We start from the raw sequence: 15509 nt of genomic DNA on the forward strand, positions 1-15509 counted from the left end.
AAACAGGAACTCTGGTTGTGATACAATATGGAAATAAACACCAGCCTGTTTTATGAATTTGGAAAATTTTTACCAACATATATAGTAAGATCCAAGACCACTTTTCTCTCTTAATAGGACACAGGTGGTAGGAAGTGCGGGTTCTAAAAAAAAAAAAAGCCACCAAAACCCTTCATTTGGAGAAAGGTCTAGGCTGGAAAGATGGCTCAGAGGTTAAGAGCACTGCCTGCTCTTCCAGAGGTCGTGAATTCAATTCCCAGCCACCAATGGCAGCTCACAAACATCTAGAATGAGATCCGCTGCCCTCTTCTGGCGTCTAGGCACACATGCAGGCAGAACACTATACATAATAAATAAATCTTTAAAAAAAAAAAAGAAATGGTGAAAGGTCTAGACTAGACAGAACGTGCTCAATTGGAATCCTCGACATGCCTCAGGGCAGTGCGGGGAGAGGGCAACAACTTTCCTTTTCCAAGTGGTAACAGGCAAGGCACCAGGTAAGATCCTGCAATAGAAAGCCCAGAAAGGCTATAGCCACCATCAATCCATGTGGGCTGTTCCTGATCCCACCTCCCCAGACCAGGTAATGGACATACTCGGCTCTTGGCCTAAGGGATGTACTACACAGAATACACTGCAGTCAAGGCTGGGCACTCTGGCCCTGCCTAGAGCTAATTTTACTAAAGTAAATTAGGCAATTTGAAATGTATGAGTGGTATGGAAAACATAAGCAAAACGGACACAACTGATAAACATTTACAAGTTCATTTTGACTCACAGCTCCAGACATCTTGTTCCATGGTCACTTAGTTCTGTCCTTAGGTCTGTGGCAGCGTATACACCATGGCCAAAGGTGACTGTCTACTACATGGTAGCTAGGAACAAAAGATGAGAAAGGAAAGGCCCCCAAATTCCCTTCAGAGGTATGCCACCCTCCAAAAGGTTCCACCACCACCTCTCAACAGGGCCACACGTGCAGCCAAACCTTCAGGATATGGGCCTCTGTCTGAGACTGGAACCAACTGAGTGTAGTGCCAGGCAGTGGAGGCAAAGGGATCAAAGTTCAACCAGTCTGAGATACACAAGGTCCCATCTCAAAGAACAAAATGAGTGTGCTAGTTCAGGTAAAAGACCAGAATCCTCAGAACCACTCCAGAACAGAAAGGAGCTAGAGAAAAGGCACAGGGCCTACATCTCTATTTCACAAGAATTCATGTTGAAATAAGAATACAATGGACTTTAAATCCTGTGCACAAATCGTAAAAAGCAGGAAGAGCAAATAGAATCCCTGCAGACAACAGGAGCACAGGAAGGAGCACACATCCTATGCCCAGGAAAACTGACTGCAAACCTCAAAATGCACTCGAATGCACTGAGAAAAATAACACACACACACAAAAAAAAAACAAAATCAAAAAAAGACAAGACTAAATAACGGTATCAAAATAGAAAAGTTCCTAAGTTCAAGGTCTACTCGGGAGGCAGCCAGTTATAATGACAGCCTGTAACCCCAGGACTCAGAAGACAGAGGCAAGAGGATCACTGCAAGTCTAAGACTAAGACCAGCCAGGGCTACATGATGACATCCTGTGTCAGAAACAACCGGGGAGGCTGGGCAGTGGTGGCATACACCTTTAATCTCAGCACTGAGGAGGCAGAAGCAGATGGATCTGAGTTCAAGGCCAGCCTGGTCTACTGAGTAGAATTCCAGGACAACCAGGTCTATACAGAGAAACCCTGTAACAAAACAAAAACAACTGGAGAGCTGGCACAGTACAAAGTGCTTGTACTTAATATGGGTTCAGAAGCCAGGTATGGTTTCATACATGTAAACACAGCTCTAAGAGGTGGAAACAGGAGGGTCGCCTGTCCCAACCTAAGTAGTGAGCTTCAGAGCAAGGAGACCAAAGGAGATAGATGTTCCTGTGGATGACAAACATGCTCACATTAAAAAATAACAAACCTATATAGCTCAGAAAAAAATGTCAGGAGAATCATTTAGAAGCACCCATTCGCAATGAATAAACAAAGCAATGCCTTAAGCTAGAGGACAAAAGGAGGAGATGTCTAAAAACCAATATAAAACAGACAGTAAAGAACCCACGGGAAAGTCACTAGCATACCTCACACCAGCCACACTGACAAGCTCCGGGTTCAAGCGGAACAACAGAGAAGGTGGAGAATGACAGAGGAACACCCTCCGTCAACCTGTCCTCCACACACACACGAGCACCTGCGCACACAAAAATAGAAGGTGCAAGGTAGGGCTGCAGAATACTAAAACCAACCTGCCTGGAATTGAGGAAAGGAAAAAGACTGTACACCACATATATCCAAACCCAAAATATTCTGCAATAACTCTGGGAGAAACATCCAGAAGGCAACCAGACAAGAACATGTTTACAAAGGACAGAACATTACCAATTGCCAGCGTTTGACAAGAATGCTTTATGCCAAAAAGAACGTTCATAAGTACAAAAAAGAATTTACTGAAGAATGGCTGCACTTACAATGCAGATACGCAATTACCAGAAGTGAGGGGAGAGCAGAAGCAGCTCGCAGACTGGCATACACAAGGTCCCAGGTTCAATTCCCAAGGCTGCCAATAAACAAACATGCCCTGAGTGTCAAGAGAAAAAGCAATGAATATATAATACTTTAATTTGAACACTACTAATCTTGACAACTAGATTCCTGATATGGATAAGACAAAGGAAAATTCTACAGCTGTACGTGTGAATCTGAAGTACCATCAGGAAGTCAAGAAGTACTTTTTTAAATTGTTGGTCAATGTAATAAAATATACATAAAATGTACTAATTCCATCACTACAAGAGTACAGTTTAGTAACATGAAGTGTATCTAAGTGTGTTGCTACCACCACCTCCAGAACCTCATCATGCCAAACTTAAAATGTTAGTTATTTTTATACATAAAAACCATATACAAAATGTTTTCTTCTAAAAGCAATAATCACAGTAGAAGCAGTCAAGTAAGAGTGCAAATTGTGGCCTTGAAGTACTATTTCATGGAAAAAGAATCCATGGCTTGTTGGAGACACTGATAATTCCATATATGGGGTAGGAATGTACAAAGTAAACCTAGAATCTCTTGCCACACCAAGAGGTCATCAAAAGACTACTGGGACTAAGCAATAAAAACTGAAGCTCCAGGCCAGAGAGACGGCTCTGTGGGTGGCGGCATCTGCTTCTAAAGCCTGCTGACCTGAGTTTGATGCCTACATCCCAGGATGTGAGGAAAGAGCAACTCCTGAAAGCTGTGCTCTGACCTCTACACAGGCAGTGCACGCAGGCACCTCGGTGTTCTCTCCCTTCCCGCCCCTGCAAATAAACACAACTGTATTTTGATTTTTTTTGTTTGTCACTCTGGCTGTCCTAGAACTCACTATGTAGACTAGCCTCACGCCTCTTGAGTACTGGGATACAAGGCATGCGCAACCACACCCAAACAGAAAATGTTTTTAAAAAGATCTCTGAAGAGAATTTAACTGTCCAAGGATAGGAAACTCGAGTACTGAGGGTAACTGTAATATAACAAAACACATGTCTGTTGCACCACAGGATAAAAAATAATCGGGCACTAAAAAATAGTTATGATTTCACTTATATGTGGCCTAAAAAAACCAATTTACTAGACCAGAGCATAGAAAAGCAGTTAGGAGAAGTCTGGGGTAAGAACAGAAGTGATTAATAGAAGGATATAATGTTCCAGGAGAGTTTACTGCACTGTGATCAGCAATAATGCAGCTCAAGGGCCGCAGAGGCAGCACAAGGAGAGAGCACAGGTTTCGTATGCACGAGGACCTGGACCAGAAACAAAGGTAATGCAAAGCCACTGAAACATTAACCATTCTCACCAGAGGAAAGCAAGGTGCTCAGGTGCGGGATGAGGCAGAACCTTAGGTTCATTTGCTCTTTTCCACAATATATACACAGATCAAAGCATAACATGACACCCCACAAATACAAAAAAATGCTTTGCAATTGCAGGTACATAAATAGGTACACAGCTCATTTCCAAAAAACAGCTGGTTTTTATGAGCACATGTGTGCAAGAGCCCATGGAGGCCAGAAGAGGGCAGGGGATTCCACCAAGGCCTAAGTTACAGACGGTTGTGAACAAGTGCCCAATATCTGGTCCTCTGCACCAGCAGCAAGCACTCTGGAGAGTTGGGCCATCTCCCCAGCTTCTGCTGCCATAAATTCTTTAATATCAGGAAACCAACTCTTCTTTGAAAATAGGCGAGGAAGCTCTATGTGCCCGACCTCTGTGGAGTGTGCTGGAAGGTAATGGGGACAGTGGTCCTGACCCAACATTCTAGTCAATATAGTAGTCAGATTTCAAATACTACCACTTAACACCCCAATAAACACCAGGATTATCTGGAGACATTCAAGATGCTGAGGCAGGAGTTCAAGGACAACCCAGGCAACACACTGAGTTGTAGGGCAGCTCTGTCTCAAAAGAAAAGGAGAACAGGGTGAAGCCTTTAGATGGGGCCCAGAGTGTTGCCTAGATGGTCTTCCCACAGGGAGAAGGGGAAGTGGAGAGGAAGACAACCAGGAATCCACAGGACGAGAACTCATAACCAGGAGCTAACATCACAGAGGTAGCATGTTTGTGCCTCCTCATGAAAGTACATACCACCACTAACAAGACAGTTTCACCAATTCAAGGAAACCAAACACGGATACCTTCCAGAGCTGATTCCCAGTTCCTGAGATACAAAACATGCAGATGCGATCAGTAAAATCTAAACTTTGGAAACCTCCATAGGACAAACATTTTCAGTTTCATGATCAACTGTCAAGAGAAAAAACAGGAAACATCCAGGGAAGAACCTATAGAGTTAAATAAATTAAGATTTATCAAGTAGAAAAAAGAAAAATCAAAGACACCTAGACTAGGGCATGTTTCAAGCACCAAGAAGACTAGGATTGGGAGGAACACCTGAACAGCTTCTCCCAGGGCTGTCTTGTGTCTCGAATAACAGTTTAAAGTATATCTGCCCTAAATTGACCTTTTTTTATTTAACCTTAATTTTAATAAAATACTTGGTTATAGGTATTTTCATAATACTTACTTGGTTTTCCCATGTGTTAATCATATCTCCTGAAAAGGAATAGCTAATCCACAATCTAACCACCTGGCAAATATCATTAGTATGACAATTAAGAGCTCTACTAATTGGGCTCAGCAATTAACAATAGACACTGCTCTTACACAGAGCCCAAGTTCAAATTCACTGCACCCACTACATGGCAACTCACAATCTGTAGCTCCAAGTCCCAGGAGTCCTGATGTCGTCTTCTGGTTCCCATGGCACCAGGCACACATGGTACAGACACACATGCAAGCAAAACACCCATATGCATAATGTACATAAAATAAATTTTGTTAAGTTAAAAAAAAAAGCTCCACTGATTACATAATCGAGCACTGTATACTTTCCTGATATTAAAGAAAGCAAAAAGAAAACCACCACACCACACCAACTCTAAAGACTGAGAAAACTACCAGGTGGTGATGGTGCACACCTTTAATCCCAGCACTCGGGAGACAGAGGCAGGTGGTCTCTGTGAGTTCAAGACCAGTCTGGTCTACAGAGCTAGTTCCAGGACAGTTAGGGATAGACAGAGAAACCCTGTCTCAAAAAAACCAAAAAGAAAAAAAAATAAAGAAAGGCAAGCCGGAGAAAACGAACTATCACAAACACGGGTTGTATCCTGGAAAATGAATACATAAGACAGCTCATTACAAAATACAGGCAAGGCCGGGCGGTGGTAGCGCACGCCTTTAATCCCAGCACTTGGGAGGCAGAGGCAGGCAGATCTCTGTGAGTCCAAGGCCAGCCTGGTCTAAGAGCTAGTTACAGGACAGGAACCAAAAAAGCTACGGAGAAACCCTGTCTCGAAAAATCAAAAAAAAAAAAAAAAATACAGGCAAAGAATAAACCAAAATTCATAGAAAAAATGCAAACCACCAAAAGATCCTAACCAATAACCCTGTGACAATTAAAACAACTTGTTAGTTCTGCCATAAGAGCTAGGCAAAGGCCAACAGCCATATTACTGGTGGACATATTATATCAGCAACAATCTTAGAAACCAGCCGGACTTGATTTGTTACATTTTAATGTTTATTCTTCCATGCAGTCTATTTCTGTGAACTTCTCCTACAAAAGTCAGAGAAACATAAAGATGTAGTCACAAGACTACTTCTAATAACCAAAGATAAGCAATACAATGGAGTTATTCGGAAAGACAATATTCACTTGTCAAAGCAAACTGCACATCAGTGATACTTGGTGTCTACCCACTATTCCGAGCATAAATGCATGGCAAAGTCTAACATTAGACTGAGACTGTGTGCACGATTAAAACCATGATACCATTCACACCTTCCTGAAGATCAGCATGCAATGTTATGAAGCAATACCACCACTTCCCCAGTGCTGCTCAAACATGATGTCTATGACAGTTTACTCAAGATGGGCTTCGAACTTCAGGACTCGGTGGGCTGGGATGAACTATGTTTGTCCTTTTCAAGATCAAAACAGAACGGAGTGCTCTAACTGGCAATAGCTCTAACTTAATATACAATGGAACTTTATAAAGATCTCACATAAACTTATGACACATACTTCCCAGGCTACTGGGGCAAGGCGGGTCAAGCCTGGCAGACATGACTCCCATGATCAACATACTGGGGGGCATCACTCACTAGCCGTGTTTGCTGTTGTTGTTGTTGTTGGAGTGATGAAAAGCTAAGGCACTCACAAGTATATACCCACCTGGGGCTGGAGAGATGGCTCAGCAGTTAAGAGCACTGGTTGCTCTTCCAGGACTAGGGTTCAATCCCTAGTACCCACATGGCATCTCACAACTGTAATTCCAAGTCCAGAGGATCCGACACCCTCACACAGACACACACACAAGTAAATCAATGTACATAAAATAAAAATATGTAAATCATTTAAAAAATTACTTACCCACCTGTTCACAAATAATGGAAAGGCTGGCTGGGCCGTAATGGCACACACCTTTAATCCCAGCATTTGGGAGACAGAGGCAGGCAGGCGGATCTTTGTGAGTTTGAGGCCAGCCTGGTCTACAAGAGCTAGGACAGGCTCCAAAGCTACAGAGAAACCCTTTCTTGAAAAAACCAAAAAAGAAAAGAAAAGAAAAAAAAAAAGGCCTAAATGGCGGAATAAATCAGAAGTTCCTGCTACCTGAGCAGAACAGTGACATTCTTGGCCTTCTAACATATTTATGCTTCTCTAAAAGCCATTTCTCACATCCCTATAATTTAAATAAACTACACCAGCATGTCCTTTAAATTGCCTTGAGAACGTTTTGCATATCTGCTGCTCTGGATCTGTCTCTCAGAGAAAAACAGCCTCCTCCTAGTGCCCAAGTAAGAAAGGAAAACTGTAACTGGATGCCACCCCCGTTTGCTCTTGACCTTGGGATCAAAAGTCTAAGTAGCTACTAGAGTTAGTAGTCTAAGTAGGCTGGGAATGTCACAAGGACTTCACAGGCAGAGAAAGTCCTTATACAGTCTGTTCGACCACTGTACTGGTTCAGGTTTTCTTCAGAAAGCTTAACAATTAAACACTGTGTGGTAAAGCCAAAAGGAAACAGTAACTGCTCATTCTTAGACACAGCAGACATTCACACAGACTTTATAAAATCCACTGCCATGGGCATCTTGGGCTAACAGCTTTTAATTTTACATGAACTGCAGGGATAACTATTCCCACGAAAGAATCACCATTCTTGTTTTTTTTTTTTTTTTTTTTTTGGTTTTTCGAGACAGGGTTTCTCTGCGGCTTTGGAGCCTGTCCTGGAACTAGCTCTGTAGACCAGGCTGGTCTCGAACTCACAGAGATCCGCCTGCCTCTGCCTCCCGAGTGCTGGGATTAAAGACGTGCGCCACCACCGCCCGGCTACCATTCTTGTTTTTTTAAGAGGCTTATAAGTGCCAGACATGGCGTTGCACTCTTTAATCCCAGCATTTGGGAGGCAGAGGTAGGCAGATCTCGGAGTTCAATTGAGACCAGTCTGGTCTACATTGGCAGTTTCAGAACAACCAGATAAAAAAATAATAATCAAAAACAGAGAGAGACTTATAAGCAAAAATCTTTGCTCGGGGAAGTTCCCCTTCTGGATCTAGAGCCACTCACAGGCTGAGTCAATTGTAAAAGACCCTAAGATACATGCAGAAGTGAAGGCCAGACCCCTAATAACTGCTTGGTTACTTGCAGAAGCAAGTACCTTAGAGACACCTATTCCTCCTGCTATTTTACTTCTAAAATCCTTCGAAAGAAAAACAATTTTTCCCAATAAAATGTCAGTGGGGCTGGAGAGAGAGCTCAGCAATTAGGACTTCACTGTTCTTGCTGAGGACCTCCCTCATCCAGTTCCCTGCACCACACAGAGGCTCACACCTGATGTACTTACTCTCCTGGCTTCTGACAGGTACCAAGCACTTTCGGAGTACACATACATACATACCCACAGGAAATACACTCATACATATAAAATAACAAAACTAACTTTTAATTTCAGTGTACTAGTGTCAGTTTTCAGTATCCATGTCTAAAAACAACAACAAACAAACAAACACCACACCTTTATTGCCAACAGCTGTGTCACTGGGTGGGAATCAGGTGATTTTAATGTCTTCCCCCAAGCATCATCAGAGGGGATGGCAACTATTACCATAGCCAGCTGTCTGTTTCTCTAAAATTTTGCCGCCATTTATTTGTATTGTCAGTGACAGCTTTCATTGAGCAGAACTGAGTTTCTACAACAAACACCGTATGTGGCCGCAAAGTTTAAAGTACGCCCTTCCCGGCTCCTTTAAGACAGTTTGCCAAGCCGTGCAGTTGAAATGTCACTGTGCCATACTAAGTAAAACTTCCCTTGACGCAAAGGAGATGACACAAAAATCAAATGACATGCTCATTGTGATTCAGGCACTTTCAAGATCATAGTTTATTTATTACTTCAGATAAAAAGATAGTATACATATTAGGGAGTCCCTTAAAATTCAACTCTAAAGTTATACGCATCTAGTATTTTTGCATCAAATGTTAACCAAAACCTTCTAGACACCTGAAAGCCCCACTATTAACATGAACTATGGTAATAAAAAATTTGACATTTAATTTGTTCAATGTATAGTATTTACATTATGAAACCAATGGTACATAAACAGTGATAAAGAATAAAATCAACATTAAAAAGCAGAGGTTTGTAGTCTTACGATGTGCTAATTATCATAATTGTATATAAAATTAAAATATAGCAGAGCCTTCTGTTACAAAAGTCTTAATCATCTGCTCGCTATCAATTTACATGCAACATCTGCTAGGACTGATATCTGATCTTCTTTTCTCAAGAATGGATGAGTAGATAAATGATATTTTGGAGCAGACATTAATTTACTTAAGGACAGAAAAAAAAACTGTACTCCAGATTAGTACTAGTCACAAGCCTCTTTCCTTCAGAAATCATAAAAATGGGAAGAATTTTAAAAAGTCACAAAGGAGTAACATGAGGGGCCCAGCTCAGAAAGAGCTGAACAGATCACATCTTTCTCTCCTTCAACGATGAGAGGTCGAGTTTGCCACCAAATAACAATGAAGCTAGTGAAGGGAACTAGGTGCACAATTAAATTTTGCAGAATACTAAGATGAGGCAGAGGTGGCCAGAAGAAGGGGCGATTCATATATAATCCAAACTATATACAGCATAAGTGGAATGCAGCCCATCTCAAACTGGCTTTGTGAAACAATTGGACCTTTATGATTTAATAGCTAAAATTATAACACATGTAACCACACAATAGATTTACATAGGAAGCAAAATCCAAGGGGCATTTTATATTACCTATTTACTGTGCTGTTTCAATTTAAAAATAATTTTGCTAAGTATACATCTCAACTGAGGTCTATGTATAAAATGTCCTAATAGATACAGATATTTACCTTTGGTGAGTTGAAGGCCTTGTTGTGACTTGTCTGAATTGTAGGCAGAATGCCAGGTGGGAAAACACAAGCTGAGGTAATCCAAAAGCTGTGCATGAGGTGACTGGAGGTACTCTGAAAGCCAGAGTACAGCAGACCCAACCAGGTAACAGTGAGAATGGCAAGAGGGAATGGAGTGCCAATATGGCAGTAAGGTTGGTTAAAAACAGAAAGAGGAAGGCCTCTCGTACCAGCAGAATCCCGCGTACATACAAAAAGAAATTGCCACCCACAATTTTGTAGAACAAAAGCCAATTATTAGTATGGGAAAGTACAAACTACAGAAAACCAGATGTCAATAGAAGAAAAACTACTGGTTCACGAGAAAAAGGAAACATTCCATTCTGACAGTTACTTGGTAAATGCAGCTACCACGGCCCATAGGACTTCATTGGTATTGGCCTTCAGACACTCCACTTCTGGGTCTAAGTCGAGAAGCTGCCGTACTCTCTTAGTGGCTAAATCATACTGCTCGTCCAGAAGAGGAGCAAATGCATTCTCCAAAACATCCGAGGCATGGGCTAGGTAAATGAGGGCCAGCAAGCGCTTGTCCATTCGGTGAGGGTCATTTACCCATTTGTCAAGAACAGCTTCTTGTACCTTCTTGATGAGGCGCTGCTTAATGTTGTTATTGGTGAGAGGATGTGTCGTCATGTCAAACAGGAGGAAGTTCTGTTTCTCTGTCGTCAGTACACCTTTTTCTACCAGGTTTTTAGCTAAACGTTCACGTACATTTCTTAACTGATAGTGCAATTTTAATGGATTCCACGTCTCACCTAAATAAGAATGTTCCAGAAGTTAGAAATGGTGCGTATTATTTGCTGAACTACAACAACAAAAAATGAACTATTAGGTAAGCAAAAGAAATTTGATTCTTGCCCCCTCTCCACTAGGTCATGAAGTCCAAGTTTGGATGACTGGGTTCTAGGCACCCAACGCTTTCTCAGGCACAGTAATCTTCAAATCACAACCACCCTTAATCTAAAAGAGTAATGAACCACATATTCAATTTTGTTCCTGCCTGCTCTGGCTGTTATCAAAGACAGTCAATAAGGCGGAATGCAATGTGGTAGAGCACACACTCACCAAGTGGAGGCAGAAGGATCTCAAGCGTGGAAGCATGTGGGCTACACGTAAGAGACCATTTTACACAATAAAAGCATCACAAGACCCTAGGTTCAACTCTGACGACAAAAAACAAGGGGGAAAAAGAAAAAGAAAAAAAAAACCACCAAAACCAAGTCTCTATGGTATAAAAGCAGCGATTTGTCCCTACAAACTACCAATCTTCACCAGACAAAGGGAAACGATGCTCTCTGATTATAAATTATTCCTGAAACTGCCACTAGGACAGTCTATAAAGACAGCAAAGCTTGTGTGGACAGGATGAAAAATTATATGAAGCGGAAAAAAAACATCTCCAAAGTTTTTGTTTTGTTCTGGAGACAAGGTTTCTCTGTGTAGTCTTTGCTATCCAGGAATTCACTCCATATACTTACTAGGCTAGCTACAAACTCAGAGGTCTGCCTGCTTCTTCCACCCAAGTGTTGGGATTAAAGGCATGTGCCACCACCACCTGGTATCATTTTCAGATCTTAAGTCTGTCATCTATAAGCACTTTCTTTCGAGACAAATACTTTAAACATTTCCAATTAAAATCATTTACTTTCAGCCTAGCGTGGTGGTGCATGCCTTTAATCTACAGCTTGGTCTACAAAGCGGGTTCCCGGAGAGCCAGGGCTACACAAAGAAACCCTATCTCAAAAGAAAAAAAAAGAGAGAAAACCATTTATTTCATATGAAAAATATTAGTAACTCTGGTTATCTTTCAGATTATACGTAACAAATTTAACTGTATTTTCTAAATGATCACCAATATTTTTCCAGTTTGGGAAAAAAAATACCGAAGTATTTTTTTAAGCAACACATTGAAAATCAACCCCAAACACCTTTCTCCACTGTGAAAACTCTAAAGCTGAAGTTCTAGAACACTAAGAATCAGTCTTAAGCTACATTACCGAAGCCAGTAACATGGAGCTATTAAACTTAAAATGTACTTAAATTTTCAGTTCCTCAGCTTTGCAAGTCACATCTCAGTACCAAAAGCCTTGCGTGGCCGCCATTAGTTACTCACTAGATAGCTCTGAGCACTGTGGCACCTAGAATGTATCTCGCCCAACAGTGAAGAATATCCCTGACAGGAGCTCAGTGACAACCACCCACGATGATGCTCACACAGAATATCCAAGTTTGATCCCCAGCACCTATATCAGGTGCCTCACAGACAGCTCTAACTCCAATTTCCAGGGGAAATAATGTTTTAATCACCTTTGTAAGCACTCAGTACAAATACATACAATCAGGGACACCCATATAAAATAAAAAACTACCTTGGACAGCAAAGCAATCATCAATGTTATTAGAAATAGAGAAAATTAATTAAAAGTGACTTTTCAGATACTGGTCATAAAACATTCCAAAAACCTATGACTCAGATAAAACTTAATGAGCCACAGAACTGCCCGCAAGTACACTACCTAGAGGCATATCCAAGGGAACAGAGCAGGAATGAGCATTCCACAGCACAGCACAGCACAGCAGACACCCTGCCCAAGTCTGTGGGCAGAGACCAAGATAGCTAAAGCAGCTGAAAAATACAAGGCAGAGTACAGAAAATCTAGAGTCCTGCATAATATTCAAGTCTCAGAAAGCTAAGCCATAGAAGTTGAAGTGAGAATCTGCAAAGCTAAGCAAACAAATAAAGGTAAAGAATGCCAAGAGTTTTCAGAGAGGTGAGAAAAGCCTGGTCACCAAACTAACCTGAGGAAAAAGGCCTTACTGAGTCCAGGACGTAAGGGAACTCAGAAAGACCACACTTCAGGAACAACGTTGAGCTGGTATCAAGTGTAAACTAGTCTAAACCTGTACTATCCAAGCCTTAAAGTGTAATCCACAAGTAACTTACTGGCTTGTCTACCAATGCAAAAGCCAACACCCCCAGTCCTCCCCGGGAAAGGGAGCGAGGGAAACAATACTGAGATTGAATTTAGGACCTCCCACGTGCTAGGCAGGCACCCTAAAAACAAACAAACAAACAAACAAACACTCTTTAGACAAAGATAACAAAGTTCAGCACTTAACAATCTAATATTCACAACATTGAGTATTCAATTTTAAAACAGTAACAATAACACATTAGATTTGCAAAGAAAAAATATGCCCCAAAATTAATGGGGGATGCAAATAGCCAACCAAGTCAGTTACGAACAAAAAAATAACAAAGATGAGAAAAACAACAGACAAGGAGTTCAAAGAGAACCAGTGTTAGCACCTACATCATTTAAAGGAAATGCACACAAAATGGGAACCATGTTTTAGAAAGACTATATTATCTGGGACAGTCTTTTATTACATTATTTAGTATGCATGTGAATGCATGTGTACGTGAACTCACATCACAAATGTCAGAGAACAGCTTTCCATCATGTGAAATCAAACTCAGGTCCAGGTCATCAGGCCTGGCAGCAATACCTTTAACCTCTGACTCATCTCACTGGTCCCTAGAAGAGTCATTAAAATTTTGCAATTTATTTTGGAAAAGGACTTAAAGTATATGATAAAAGGCTGCTACTATAAATTATTAATAATTAAGGCCATTTTGTGCATAAAACCATTTCAAATAAAGTCAGAATAAATCAGTGTCTACAAGTGCATTTGGGCTCAAGTGTATGCACACGCGTGCACACACACACACACAAAAGCAAGTTACTTGGTAAGGTAGTATTTACAATGTTCTCAGGAATCATAGTACCAAGAATATAAACATTAAGACTTATTTCTAACCTTCTAAGTATCACATTTAAATGGTGAGAGAAACCATCATAATTTACTGGCTAGAAAAAAAATGGGAATGAGGTCCTATATAAAAATATGAGTTACAGGGGAGGGGCACTCAAACTACATCTAGACTTCCAGAAAGAATAAATATCTAAGAAGAAACAGGAAGAGTGCACACAGTGATGACCTTCTTGTAAATGTCCTACGACTTCCAACTTTTAACTCAATCCACTGTCTCCTAAAGTGTCTACTGATCACCTGACAGCTTGGGTTTTAGATTTTACTCTGTTTTCTAATGCCAGTGTTAGGAAGGCAGACAACCATAAACTAAAGTCAGACAAGATATAATAGCTGGCTTTGGGGAATTCAAATTAATACAACATAAAATAAGCACATTTATGCAAATACTTTCTACAATTAACTATGCATACATCTGTGTACCTGTCAGACAGGACAGGTCTCACAATCCAGATGACATCTTGGCCATCTATTCCCAAACACTGCAACTCAGGGAAGCTTGGCAGCCAAGTGCCTGGTTAACTGCTGAGCCTTCTCACTGGCCCAATCTAATCCTTCTGAAAAGGTACACTTTCTTTTGTGTGTACAATTTTTACCTTTCAAAGGCGTAGTCTAAAGTCTACTTCCTTTCAACTTCTAAGCTTCCTCGGACGTTTTTCTGAACCACCAAACTTTTAGAGAACCATAAGTATTAAATTATTAGGCACACGTGGGTGGTCGTCAATCTCCAAGTGTCTCTGTTTAAGTTCATAGTGCCTATGTCAGTGCCATGCAACACTGGCATTCAAGTAGTACACCACATACTTTTCTGTTGTTGGTGCAAGTGCAAGGTAAGCATCAAATCCTGGGTTTTGCACATTCTAGATCCTTAAGGACTATACCTCTAATGAGGACAACTTTAAAACAACTGAAATTTAAACAAACAAACAAAAAAAAAACTAAAGACATTCTCAGAGTGACCACAGACCTACACACTTAAATTCATAGAGTGGGAAACCAGAGTGATGGCTCAGTGAGCAAAGCCACTTGCTGCCAAGCATGACAATCTCACATGGTGAAGGAGAGAACTGACTTCTACCCTGTGCCAGGACACACTAACCCCTGCCACACACCCACAAACACACACCCACTAAAATAAATAAACATAATAAAAAAAAACTTAGTTATTAACCAGTCAACAGAAATCTGGTCCATTTGCTCAACAGAAAACAGGTGAATGGAGCCAAGCATTCTATCACTAAACTCTGACCAGAACCGCTGTTCCAATACTCTAGCAATGCGCTTTGTTTTCTCCTCCCAAGCTGTGTCCACTTCTTTCATGTCAACAAGGCAGCTCATTCCTAATATACACCTAAAATAATATATGCCTAATAATAAGATGTGCTGGACACAACATTCTGGCACGTATAGCCAATCAAAAAACATGGGATATTGCCTAAATATCTGTCTTGTGAATTCTTACCTATTCCACTGGACATCCTACTGTATTTCAATATTTTGGGAGAAATCTCTTTAATGCTCACTCTGGTGAGAAGCACACAAGAGGCTCAAGTTGAAAGTCAAGTTCAGTCAGCACTCACACTAGTAAGATTTGGTCAGT

General features: G+C 41.0%; 1 protein-coding gene across 1 annotated transcript in view; it reads right to left on the bottom strand.

Annotated features, from left to right (window-relative positions):
• Nucleotides 1-8990: 8990 nt before the first annotated feature.
• The window catches only part of Golph3 (golgi phosphoprotein 3), a 28175-nt gene continuing 21656 nt past the window's right edge, over nucleotides 8991-15509 (bottom strand). The window contains exon 4 of the mRNA XM_075975860.1: nucleotides 8991-10830. Coding sequence (XP_075831975.1) covers nucleotides 10406-10830 — 425 coding nt within the window. The 3' untranslated portion in view covers nucleotides 8991-10405. The remainder of the gene's footprint in view (nucleotides 10831-15509) is intronic.

Source organism: Microtus pennsylvanicus, chromosome 6 (genome assembly GCF_037038515.1).
Source record: "Microtus pennsylvanicus isolate mMicPen1 chromosome 6, mMicPen1.hap1, whole genome shotgun sequence".
In the NCBI taxonomy this organism is placed as follows: Eukaryota; Metazoa; Chordata; class Mammalia; order Rodentia; family Cricetidae; genus Microtus; species Microtus pennsylvanicus.